Genomic DNA, 13,905 nt, shown 5'->3' with positions numbered 1-13,905 from the left:
CTCATCCCAGTGCACGGTGGGGTGGATCACAGGGCTCTACCAGGGACACTGAGCTCCAGGTCAGGGCTTTCTGGGCAGACATTCTATTCCTTTCTCTTCAAGAGAGTCACAGCAGAGGTGTCTCCCTGTGAAGGCACATCAGCTGTGATGAGGTCTCCTCTTGTCCATCTCTTCCATAAGCTGAGCAGATCAAGCTCTTTTAGTCCAGCGAGCTCCCTGCTCACTCTTCCACACCTGGGAACCCCTCAAGAAGCACTTCTCAGACAGCAGCATCCCCAGCAGATGTGGGTCCTCCTATTTCATGTATGACACAGGCACAATGGTGTGAAGACACACGACACTTATAAAACTGAGCAGGCTCTTGGAGAGCTGCCACTGAGGGGAGGGGATGAGCCTGTGAAAGTGGTGTCTTAAAATACACTGCTGGGTCCTTGTGTGTTGACTCACAACAGGTTTAAAGATTTCTAGTGGGTGTTTGTGTGGTTGGAACAAATCCTAGGGTGTACCCGTAGATCCCTGCTCATCTTGACATTTATTTTGTTCCCTCAAAGTTCATCTGAAGCCCCCCAGCCCCTCACAGAACACCTTGGTAACTCCAGTGCGTATATCCACGTGCTCCACTTCATATATCCACATATGAAATTCTGCCAGTCAGTAGTAGCTCCTTCTACAAATGCATGATCACCCTGAGTGCCTGAATGTCCCTACAGCCCCTGCCTGCCCCTGGTCCATGCAACTGAACAGTCAAGGTGGCTGCTGTGTCATGATCTTCTCCCTGAGACACTTGCAAAACATTGAAGAAATTCTCAGGGGTATGGACATTTTTGTCTCCAAAATTCTTTCTGAAAGGACATGTGACACACGCGCATATGACACCAGCTTGTGTTCTTGAGGAGGAGGCAGGTGATGTCTCCAGAGTGACCTGGGGAGACTTGGTAACTCACATATCCTCCCCCTCTTGCTCTCAGGCAGGGCTGGGGGCACAGCATTGTCTCTGCTGCTTTGTGGTCACAACAGCCTTTATCAGCTGTCACAGGGGGCTCCGAGCACTGCTCCTGGCAACACTATCTGGCTAATTTCTTGGCCTTTCTCTTGCTCCTCCTTCCAGTAAGATAAGAAGAAAGGAGTTATCTTTATTAGCTGCACACACAGACTTAATTCCTCACCGCAGATCTGGAAATCCTGTGTTTCCAGGCATGGGTGTCACTCCCACACTGCTGCAGGTGCAGCTACAGAAGCAGTCCTGTCCCTGAGCTGCTGGTGGTCTCTGCTCTGTGCCCAGCTCTGCCTGTCCACTCTGCCACCCTCCTCAGAAGGTGACAAACCATGGCACCAAGGCTGGGAGAGACACCACTGGCCATCTGACCTGGAGACTCCCAACAGGACTTTCACTGCAGAGGTACCACCACCACTGCGTCCAAGTGTGAAATGAACACAGCTTTGGTTTGCAGGAGGAGGGGAAAACTCACCTCAGCCTGCAGCTGCCTTTGCCTTCACCCTGTTATGGCTGCACATCTGCAGCTCTCCTGCAGCTGAACACCCGTGTCCCAGAGAGTGGCCCAGGGAGGCATCTCCTTGGTGAAGCCAAAGCGGCTGTAATCCACCTGCCAGCAGCCTAGCTCAAAATTAAAGGGTGTTTGTCAAATACTTAAGAAGCCTTGAATGGAAGAAGATGTAGAAATGCAAAGCATAGTATTCGGGGGGTGTTTTTTCTCCCTTTGGCAAATGGCCTAGAAAAGTAACAAAAAAGAGACAGAAATGCCAGAAAGTAAACCACCTACTGTTGACTCCTGGAGATAAACCAGAACATTGTTCCAAGAAGCAGAATGCTGCTGTCATTTCTCCTGGAAGTGAAGAGAGCATCGCCCAGTACTGGGGAGGGGGGATGAGGGAGAGACAAAGAGAAATGAGTGGTTCAGACAGACTCCCAAAGGGGAGTCAAGGTAGTGCCTTTAAATGTGTTTGGCAGGGAGCAGAACAAAGCACGATGTCACGTCCGTGGAGAAATCATCGCTGCGGGAAGTTAATGTGGCTTCAGAGACAGTTGCGACATTTAGCTGGTTACAATAGTTTGTTGTGGACCATTATGACTCCCACTCCTGAGGAAAGATCTTCTGGGTATGAGTCATGGGGACCCTGCCTGGCTGTGTTATTCTGTCCCATGGCACCCTATTGTCTATTATATTTTCTCCCCACACCAAAAATGCACGGACTGAACCAGAGGGATTGCAGTTTGCTCTTGGTACTCCTTGTGCTATTTTCATTCAGTTTTTGCAATTTTACTTCTTTTGAGTATAATGGTGAGTTTTAAGTAAGATGCATCTGTTTGATTTGGTATTATTTTGTGCTTACTAAAGCCCAGCCCCATCGCTAATGAAATTAACATCAGGGTCAGAAAGATATGACCTTTAATGTGGGTAATAGTGAGGTTACAATATTGTATTGGGTTTCTCCCTCTTTTGAAGATTATTGGCCAACAAAACATAATCCTGGGGAAAGGAGTGCAAAATGTGCTTGTGGGCTTTGGCGCGGCTGCTTAAACAAGTCCTGCAGTGGCCCCGGCCCTGCCCCTGTGCTGCTGCTGACATCCCTCTATTCTCCAAAACAGAGCTGATTCAGCACCTACATCTCTGCTGCTCCACCCTTGTGCCCCAGCTTGAGCTGACTTGGGCAGATATTTTCTGCTGCTGACACCATTAGAGCAGCAGTAACCTCTGGCAGGCAGGTGGGAGACTGCTCCATCTTCACCTGCCGTCACTGTTTGCTTCACTGCCCATGAGCTGGAGCCCTGAGGAGCTGAAGCTCCATTTGCAGCCAGAGCAAGCTGTGGAAAGTCAGCAATTCACCTTCCTCATATTCTTTAGGGATAAAACAACAAAAGCAACCAAAGATTTAATATAGCAATGTGCTAAGGGAGTTAGATTGTGGAAATCACATATCCAATAACTCACCGGCCAGTAGCGGGAACTATTGATGGCATCTTTACTCATCACAGTCAGCTGAATTAAATTTCCTTAACGGCCACTTCCCAGCCACAATCACCACTTTATTTCTTTGTGTTTTCATGCAGTTCACCTGCTGAGAGGATGTTACCCATCCGCCTTCGTGCTGCTGGGTAGCGGATGTTCCCAGGTGGCAGGGGAACGCTGTATCTCATTCCTGCCCTCCGTTACAGTGATACACATAACAAAACCATTGATGAATTGTATTCCTCCTGCAGGCTGCTGGGTCTGTGAAGGATCAAAGTAAAAGTACATCTTCATAACTCCCGGTGCTTAAGGAAAGTCATAAATAACAGCAATGCTGTGGCTGCGCATAGATTCTGTGCCCAGGGACAAAGCATTTCACATTTCACGCAGTAAAGAAATGTTATTCATATTTTATACAAAAGGAAACTTACAACCCAGACAATAGGTAATATTTTTCCTTCTATGTGCCCACTGTATTGGAACAAAAGCTATTTTGGTACTATCACATTTGACAGAGCTCTGCAACATGTACTCCAGTGTACAGCTCCGGAGCTGTTTCTTACTGCAGGTTATGACTCCTCTGAGCAAAATTCCTGGGTTCAGCACTACCACTGGAGGCACATCAATGCTCTTGTATACTGGTATGAACATGTCATAGTAAATTACTTACTGGGTGAATAAGGCATGCAGCCCTTTAAAGCCCCTATGTAGCCTGAAACACTGGGACTGCACAGCCTGAACAGGGCTGGCCTTGCTGGTCCACGACTTGGGGCACACTGCCTTGGCATTTTCACCTCACCTTGGCCTAAACAGCTGCTTGTGAAGCAAGGTGATGGGGAGCATCAGCTCCCAAAATGTGTGTGCACCCCTGAGGCTTAGGCTGGTTGGCTCAGGGCATGCTCAAAGGATGTCATGTGCGGAGTGACTAGGCAACCCAGTGCCTAGTGCAGGAAGCTGGAGGGAGTAGGAGAAACTGGAGGGTATGATTTTGTTCTTTGTTTGAAATAGTATTTTTCCCACTCTGATTAAACTGCACTGCAGTTCATTAACTATTCAGGTGTTGTCTGCTCTTTACAGAAAGAAAATGCAAGATGACAGACTATTTAACAAGTTCATTTTGAGTACAAATTGTGTTTAAGGCAGGAAAAAATATTACCTCATGCAAAACTTGGGTCGGTGTAATTGCAGGTCTGACTGCTTCGAAGATGAAAAACCTCTTTCTTAATTCAAGGCAAATGTAGCAGAAATAATGTTTAGGAGAGAGGTGCAGGTAGGTACACACCAGGGAGTGCAATTTTAATATCCTGAGTACAAGATTTTTTTAAGTCTTTGTCTGACCCATATTAACACACTTGCTTACATTTCATTTGCCACATTTGTCTTTGTCGGTTTCTTGTTCCCCTCTGTGATACATTTGCCTGTGTTTACTCATGTTTATCTCGAGCACTGATGCTCTTGGCCCAGCACTAACCCTCTGAGTGCTGCAGGATGGGTCCAGTTTAACCCTCCACAGGCAAATGACTTGTGGTTCCTCCAGAGTCTCCCAACATGGGCACCCCTTCAGTACCAGGAGAATACACCATGTGATCCAGCCTCTGGATACCTGCCCTTAAAAATCTGGATTGGGAGTTCCTTAATCTGGAAGAAGGCAGAAGGTAACTGCTGACATGCTCTGAAATTCAGGGCTGATCCACAGATGATGCTGCAGCTGTGCTGTCAGAGTACTCCCAGGCCCAGGGTCCATCCTGGCAGCATCTCAGTCCTGCTCCAGGGCCCTGTGGACCACCACCAGGCTGGACCAGGCTTCTGCAGGAGCCAAACGCCTCCTGTGAGGAGCTCTGACCTGCCATTTGAATATGGACTCCAGCACTGCGGAGGGTCACGAGCCCTTTCCTCTGTGCTCTGCAGGCTGGCTGACAGGGTGCTCATTCCAGCATGGGAATCTTTGCTCAAGCAGTGTACCCAGACAGGGCAGGACCTGGAAGGGATGTGGGCTGAGGCTCCTGGACACCCTGTGCTGAAACACTTTGGTTTGTGCTTTTACCATCAAGGCTTTTAAGCCTGGCACTCCGCAGAAGGTTGGCACTCTCCTCACCACTGACTTTGGAGCAGGAGAACTCCAGCTTTGCTGATCTTTTCTGAAAGCTGGCCTACATCCACATGGGACAGCCACCAGGATGGGGGCTATGCCTTGGGAGGTAAAGGCACAGCTCAGCCAGGAATTCAACAAACATCAAAACCACCACTGACCATCCTAACTTCATTAGTGACCCCAAAATACCATCATTAAACGTGGTTTAACCAAGAGCTGCTGCCCAGGCTGGGTCTTGTCAGTTTGGCTCCTCCGTCCTCTACACCCACCTGCCTCCCTTGTTTTGCCTGCTCTTTGCTCTGCTTTTGCCTGCTCAAGCTCTGCAGAGGGGTCCTGAGCACCCCACGAACTGCAGCAGGAACTCCTGAAAAGTTGAAAACCCGATGATTAGCTGTAATATTCCTTGTTGTAGTCACTCAATTTTGTGCTGTTTACTGAGTCTCACATACCTCCTGATTCAATGTTTTGTAAATTCGGCTTTCTCCAGCTTCAGCTGATGTGTGGATGCAGACACTCTTGGATGCTATTTATTCCACAAGTGAGAAATGACTTGATAATTTATGGATTGTTAACCCAAAGTTGTACAGGTTTTTACCTCAGGGAGAGAATAAATACGTGTCTCATTTCAACACATTTTAGACAATATGCTCTTTTTTAATGGCTTCCTTTGATTTTACTCCGAAATATGTAGACACTTTCTCCTAGGATTCTCATGTGGAAGCTTCATGCTGTTCTGTCAGGTTGCATATTTTCCCCCTGAATTTCTTAAAGAAGATCTCGCTTATCTGAATTACAAAGATGTGAGCGTTGTGTTGTCACTGTGAATATGGAGTTTAAGCAAAGGTTTTATTCTTATTAAGAAGAGTTGGGGAATAATTACTGCATTGTCAATATGAAACTTATGTATGTTTAATATGAATCAGAACATATTTACTTATTTATAGATGTTGAAATTAGAATATGCTTTAGCCTGCAAGCAAAAGAATGTGCACAAACAGCTGGGAAGTACAGCTGAGATGATGTGCACACTCTCTGCACCCTAAAATGAGAATATAACTGTAATGGATATAGATTGGTGTGTGGGTTGAGGAATTTTTAGGCAATGGCATTTGACATTACAGTTCAAGGATGGAAAAGATTTATTGATCCATGAGTTAAAGAGTGACCCTGGTTTCACCTCTTGTTAGTGCTCTGTAGGTTGCATTTAAAAACTACCGTAATGAATCCTTAGGCTCCAATAAATGTAAATTTGCCCCTCTATAGATCACAGGGGAGCAAAATCCTGGAGAAGATACTTGGCATCACCACCTGTTTAATTTAGAGGGTATTTTCATCAGATTAAACCCCAGTTTTTTAGGGCTTATCCATCTTCACTTTCCTGACAACATAATTTATTTTGATCTATAAGGATGTCCCAGGCCAATATTTGTAAACAGTGACTGAAGTCACGAGTCAACATCAACATACAAGATGTCAAAGTGGACAGGAAGTTTTACTGTGCCACTGGGCACAGCTTTGCATTGCTAAGGTAATTATTAAACCTGGGATACACAGAACTTTGATCCCATGTGTGTTTTTAAATGGTTGGTAACAGTTGATTTTACAAAAATGCCGCTTTGAAAAACCATTCTGTACAGGAATTCACTGTGCCAACATGTAAGGTGTGCAGCGCAAGGTTTAGCAAAGTGAACTAGCCCCTAGCAAAGGTGCTGGCATGGGGTGCTGTGCAAGGAGCTGCAGGGCCTCCTGTGATTCCCAGCCAAAAAGAGTGGGAAATGTTCATCTTCCAAAAGAGAAAGCAATTCCCTGACATCAGTGCTGCTGATTAGCAAGAAGAGATGACTGTGGCCAGGGAAAGAGTGGATGTGTAAAAGGCTAAAAATGTGCACCATAGAAATACAGCAGGATCGCTTTATCATTGGAAATACTGTTTTGTTTTTACATTGGAAGATTGTCTAAGCCTCTTCCCTCTGTGATCTTCTCCAAGGTCAGCTTTATGCTGGACAAACACTGTCCACTTTCCTTTGCCACATCTCTTCCCGCATGAGAAAGTGTCCAGTGAAAGAGGTGGGAACCTGTGGGATGGGCACTAGCACATGTCTTAGGCACTGATCCAAAAACATCATCTGTGACCAGAGTTAGGTGCTGGAGCTTTGTATTTGTACATATCTGAAGGTAGGGAAATTTGAGGAAAATAAGCAGTTAGGGAAGAAAGAAAATACAGGAGAAGGGAATTTGAGTGAGTTCAGGTCACCCTCTTACTGCAAACAAGTAAAAAGCACCCAGCATCAGAGATGTGGATGGGAGGAGGGACCCCCTTGCACCAGCCTGTCACAAGGAAAGCTCATACTTGCAGTGTAGTAACTCATCCCCAGGAGAAAAGTAAATGGTAACCTTCCTACTCACACAGTGGGGCTGTGCCTGTGGAGGGATTCCTCGTGCCTTGGACTGTGCACAGTCACAAATCCTGTGAATGTTCAAGAAATGCTGAGGGAATAAACAGCTGTATCTTGGCAGCAGGCAGCAGTTCCTTAAAGTTGCTAAGAAAGGTCAAAAGCAATTTGGTGTGCATAAATCTGCACCTGGTGGGCAGCACAGTGAGCAGCAGCTCACATCTTCCCTCTCAGTCTGTTTCCTACACTGGGTTGCTTGAAGCACAGGAAGGCAAATAGCCAGTCTGAGCACAGCTGCAACTCCAGCACATGAAGTCTAAAGAGGGATAACCTAATTCATTCATTTACACTTCTACTTAATTAAGGAAATTTTTCCTATGATTTCATTATAGAAATAATTTCCAACAATATGCCGGAATAAAATTATGTTTTCTCGGCTAATAAATTGTGTGGAAGTATGTAATTATACAGCTCCTGGATTTGAATTATAAGATGTACTGCAAAGTGGTGTGTCTTATCACTATGTAAATTTAAAGCCCTAAATATTTCATACTAGTTGTAAAATAACATAGTGTAATCAAAAAGTATGCCATAGCTGGAGAGGATGGGCTAGGCATGAAGATGATGAAAACTCATCTGTTTGCTTGGCACTGTCAGCTGGCTGTTACCTGCCTACCTTTCTTGAGATCTCCCAGGTAATTTACAGCAAATTTCACTGCTATTCTTTGTTACCCATCCCCGTAGATGCAGACATTAATGTATCCACAAACCATCCTGCCTTCTGCACATGGAGATCTCTTGCAGGAGAATGCCATGGGAGACAGCCCCAAGGCCTGTAACAGAATCCCCCAAATCAATGCTGAAATACAACTGGTGGCTTGAAATAATAACCAGTGAAGTAAATGTCCTCTTATTTACAGTGATAAAAAAATAAAAATCTGCAGATGGGCAGAAATCTGCAGAGAAAATCTGCAAGGAAATAGCAGGTGAAACCTCAGTGTGCTGGCTAGGCTGCTTCTTTATCACCTCCAGCAAATGGGTATCTACAGTGGCGTCGTTTATTGTTGATGACTGATAATAGGATTACAGCTTCCACATCCAAGAAGTATGGCATCCCAAATAGCATCGTTTCATGCTGAAGACATTATTATCACATCCTGTCTTCACGTGCTGCTCAACCAGTTATCTGTGCAGGACTCAGTGTAGAGCTCTGAGACTTTATAGGATATTATCATGTTATATGAAATTCAGGCTGCTGTAGCTATAAATCAAGAGGACACCTTGTATGGTGGCTGGTTCTCCTTGGAGCAGCATCATAAGCAGAGGCTCTGTTCTCTGAAAGATTTAAAAAAAAATGTTGCCAATGAATTTAAAGTTCACAAAAAGGGCGGGTTTAATAGTGTTAGTGCTGAATATTTTGTAGTGTCATATGCACAGCATGTGGGCAACATAAGCTTGTCTACAACTCCTTAAAAAGATACCCCAAACATGAATACAGAGTCCTCCCTTTGGAAGACTAAGGGGATAATTATTTCTAAATAGGATTTTTGAACATCATAATCTATCTATAGCCACTGGCTAGAAGTGCCCAAGCTATGCCACTGGCCCAGTGCAAGGAATATGCACATACAGGGAAACAGGAGGGGCTGTATATATTTAAGGTTTGGTTTAGAGGGCAGCTGAGCTGATCCTAGTAGCTTGTGGCTACCAAAACACACCCTTTCCTGTCCCTTCTCACCCATCCCTGAGGCATGGCAGAAAGCTTTCCAGTTTCAGTGGGGCGAGATCAGCTCCAAAACAGGCACAAAGCAAACAGTAGGAGTACAGGGCACAGGGCTGGGGGGAGACAGGACCACTGAGTCTTGTGGGACTGGGGCCTTTTACTGTGAGTAATGGGGAAGGCTTGGAGATGCTCAGCTGGGGCTTTTCTGCCCAGACTCACACAGCCCATGAGGATCAGGGGTGCTGAATCTGTGGGTGCCCACGGGAGCTGGATTGCCCAGGCACTGCACGTTTAGTAGCAGAGCTCTCATTTGAGCCCTTGTATTCCTCCCCAAGCAGGAGTAAAAACTGCATTTGTTGGGCACAGGAGGCTGCCTTATCCTTAATGAAGAAACTACAGCTGGAAGAGAAACACCACCTTCAAAGTCCATACAGCTATCAAGTACTGCTAAATGCAAGATTTGGAACATTGGCAGCCGAGTGAGTACCAAAGGTGACAAGCAGAAAGCTTTTCTCAGCTCCACACAGCCATTCCAAGCTTTCCAACCTGCCCCAGTTAAGAGCCTCAGCTGGGGCCATCTCTGCTGGGCTGTTGACTCTGAACATCTGAGCAAATATCTTGTCTCCTTTTGCTGATAGGAGAGCACAGTATTCACAGGCCTACTGCACCAGGGCACACAAAGGAGATTGGGGTCAAACATTAAGATATATTTATATAAACTGATCTGTAATTGAGCTGTGAAAAGGTCAGTTCCATTTCCAGGGATCGAGATGCAGAGGTGGGCTCTCCTATCATTTACCTCAGGTGGCCTCCTTCAAAACCCACTGGAGTCAGAAAAATTCTTTGGATCTTCCCCTCAAATGCAATTAATCCTCAGAATTTAAAAAACTTATAATGAGAGATCAAAGCTAAAATTTCAGCAACAATGAACTAATCCTTCCTGATAACCAAATACGCTTAGTATCCATACCCAGGAAGTTAGACTGAACCAGCAGGTTTTCCTACAGGCTTCATCTGTGCTTTATTGTTCACAAAGACAAGTGTTAAATTAATTGAAGAGACCAACCTTTGCACTCCCCAGGCTTTATATTTCACCTGTGTTTAAAAAAAAATATATCTGAGAGGGGAAACAGCACTAGAAATAAGTTTGCACTCGATTTATGAACTCTTGTATGCCTCTCTGTGGGACACTCAGAAAAGAAAGGAAATTACTGGATGTACTAGAGAACATTATGCTAAGGACCTTGTAAGTTAAAAACCAAGCAGTTTATGAGAAAAAGCACTGATCATTTAGCAGTTTATCATTTAGGATTCACTCCATACACATAGGGAGAAGGAAAAAGTTCTGTGTACATAAAAGTAATCATTTAATAACAAAGTTCTGTTGGTTACAAGTTAGGGCTTTAAAATGCCCACTGACTATAAAGGCTTGTAATGTTTCAGCAGGTTATTGCCTCTGAGCTGTGTTGCCACTTCATTACACATTTTCAGACTGTTCAAAAGCCTACAATGCTAAAGATGTTCTTTCTTCTGCCTCAAATAATGCTTGAGACTTGAGTGAGGGGGTGAATGTATGGCATATGCTGCTCATGAATAAAATATACTCACAGCTAAGCAACCTAAAGTGTTCCTCTCTTAGGGAATTAACTCTATTTACCAGAAAATTTTAAAGAATAATTTTGAAGACTGCTTTTTGAAAAAGAGGAATCCAAGTGCTTGAGTAATGCTGGGGATGCTTCAGCAGAGGGGATGGCCAGGGAGGATATTGAGCCTCAGTGGTAATGAGAGATACCTCAGTGCTGTCCCCTTACCATGGGCAGAGGTGAGTTCTGTGCAGAGGAACACAAATCCCTGGGCATCCTGTGGGCAGACACAACTCCGAGGACAGGCACAGGGAAACTCACCCTGTGGCAGAAGCTGTGCTGAAGATCTGCCTCTTCTAAGCAGGAGGCTCATGCTGTCAATTTGACACTTCAGAGGAGGTTTGTGAGAATGGCCCAACACTGTAGAATTTTAAATTTCCCTGCTTGTGTCTGGGGTGCCCAGCACTAAATTGAGCTCCTGACTAGCCCAGACTGTCTGAAGGGGTGACGTTTTGAGCTGAAGGAGGAGACCTCTCACCCACCCCTGCAGGGCTGGCCCCAAATCCTCAGGGTGTGCTTGAGTGACTTTTAGGCTCCCTGGTGCAGCTTCATTTTACAGCTTGAGATGTAAAATACCTGGACACTGACTCCCCAGCAGCCAGCCAGCCAAACATCTTGCAGGATTTACTGGGAAGAGTTTGTGGAGGATGGAAGTAGCACAAGTGTGAAACTGCTCTGCTGAAGTGTAACTCAGAGACTGGCACCCACACTGTGCTGCTGCACACACACCCGGAATACCAGCGACAGGCAGGAAGGGGAAGCCGTGTGAGGAGGAGCTGAGGGCACTTGGTCTGTTCAGCCTGGAGGAGACTGAGGGGAGACCTCACTGCAGTTACAACTCCCTCATGAAGGGAAGAGGAGGGACAGACATTGATCTCTTCTCTGTGGTGACCAGTAACAGGACCCTGGGAATGGTGTGAAGTTGTACTGGGGGAGGTTTAGGCTGGCTAATAGGAAAAAGTTTTTCCCCCAGAGGGTGGTTGGGCACCGGAACAGGCTCCCAGGGCAGTGGTCATAGCTCCAAGCCTGACAGAGTTCTAGAAGTGTATGGACAGTGCTCTCAGGCAGGGTGTGACTCTTGGGCTGTGCTGTGCAGGGCTGGGAGTGGGACTCAATGATCCTGATGGGCCCTTTCCAACTGAGCACACTCTGTGATTCTGTGACAAAGACACCAAGAAAAGGAGAACATATGACATATGCTGCTACAGCTGCTCCATCTACCTGCCTACAACAATACAGTCACCCCAGAGGCACCAAGACCTCTGGCCACACTGCCCACCTTGGACACGGAGCTCCTGGAGGAGGAGTGGAGGCTGGTATGGAGAGTGGCCACACAGCTCCAGCCCAGAAACACACACGTGGAGCTAAATGAGCTTCCTCACAACAGCAAGGACTTTTCAAGCCTGAAAACATTTCAAATAACATGTTGAGACACTGCCCATGCTCTTGGGTTTGGCTGAGAAGGAAGATATTACCAGTGCTTTCCAGGTCCCTTTTTAGTGGCACAAAAGTTTACACTCCTGTGCTCTTGGCTGGGCCCATACCAAGCTTGTAAGCGATGGATGTCCCTCTGCTTGCCCCAAGCCTCAGTGGCACAGCCAGGTACAAAGAGTTACAGTATTTCCCTTCACCGAGAGTCCTTGTATGAAACCCCTGAGGAACGGCTCTGTACCTGGCAAGAGGAAAGGAAACACCCAGTGTACCCACAACAGTTTTATCCTTCAGTTTTATCCCCTTCATCTTGTAATCCCTAAAGCATAATTTTCTCCTTTCAGTTCTTGAAAACTCTTTTTTCCTTTCAGTTTGGCAGCAAGTGATCAAATTTATTTTGTGAAGAGTCACAAAAACCCACGGCCCTGAAAATGTGTTTTTTTTCCTTTGAATTGTAGTGCTTTGGCTCTACCTGCAGGGTTAGCAAATGGTGGATTCCAAATACAGTAAGGGCATCTATTCATTTTATTGCAGGAAAAATATCAACATGTGCGCTGTATTTTTCGGCTTCTAAACAGCAGAGTAAATGCACATCAAATTGAGAGGTGATGTAGAGTATAAAGAAGACATTTTGATCCATGCAGCAAACTGAAAAGTATGCAAATTATTAGCAGTTTATAAGGAATAAAGTTTTACTATACATAATTTTATGTGCTTGTACAGAGAAACCATAATCCCACAAAGAAACATTAAGTCTACCTATAATAAATGAGGGGGGTTTAGAATAGGAACACTTTTTAGATTTGAGCCAATAAATATCTAAAATATGGAGATTAAAAGTAGCATTGGAATACTGCAAATAGCCAAACAAAATCATCACATTTGTTCTTAACGGCTGCAGTATTCAACTCAACAGTCTTCATTTTCCCAAGAAATACTTTGCTTTAAATTCTGTATTTTCTTTTGCCATGTTTCTCACTTAAAAGCCTGCATGAGCTTTTGTACTGTTGCCAAGCTTATTTTTTGTTTATATACAGGTTCTTACCATGGAGATATGTTCCTGACATGAAGGCATCCAGTATAGGAAATTACATGCAATGCCTTATTCTTCTAGTTTAATTAATGCTCTGACAACTTGGCAATAAGGCTACAGTGAAGAAAAGGTCTCTGCAGGGAACCTAAGGTTTTGAGGAATAAGAAAGCTGTCAAAATTTTACTATATATCTATAGTAACATATCGAACATCCAAAGATTTCTGGAAGGCATCTGTAGAAAAGAATTCAAAAGAAAAAAAGGTTAGCACAAATGATGTTCCTTAACCTGCTAAAAATAAAAGAATTACTTTCTCAGCAGTCAGAGTTGGAACTGGGTAAGCAGTCGATGCTGACTTTTCATGCAAAAAGAAATTCCAGTTTTTAATGAGCGAGGACTGTTTGCCACAAACAGGAAAAAGGATTAGCCCAATCCCTGTTGAGACTGGTCCTCTTCTGTGATTTAAACAAGCTGAATGAGGAGTAGATCTGTTCCACAGTGGTGTACCCATTCTAGATCTGTGTCCAAACATGTGTGCCCAGGTCTTCTGGTCCAAACTTCGCTTCCTTGTCAGCTGAAAAGCACAACAGCAGCAGCTTGGCACGAAGGCAGGAGGTGTCCT

The 13,905-nt window shown here is 45.0% G+C and overlaps 1 protein-coding gene across 1 annotated transcript in view; it reads right to left on the bottom strand.

Annotated features, from left to right (window-relative positions):
- The window catches only part of RELN (reelin), a 287,001-nt gene extending 284,011 nt beyond the window's left edge, over positions 1–2,990 (bottom strand). The window contains exon 1 of the mRNA XM_066319238.1: positions 2,952–2,990. Coding sequence (XP_066175335.1) covers positions 2,952–2,990 — 39 coding nt within the window. The remainder of the gene's footprint in view (positions 1–2,951) is intronic.
- Positions 2,991–13,905: the final 10,915 nt, after the last annotated feature.

This window comes from Sylvia atricapilla, chromosome 5 (genome assembly GCF_009819655.1).
Source record: "Sylvia atricapilla isolate bSylAtr1 chromosome 5, bSylAtr1.pri, whole genome shotgun sequence".
NCBI lineage: Eukaryota > Metazoa > Chordata > Aves > Passeriformes > Sylviidae > Sylvia > Sylvia atricapilla.
The sequence above is the reverse complement of the archived record's forward strand: the minus strand, read 5'-3'. Positions and strand labels throughout refer to the sequence as shown.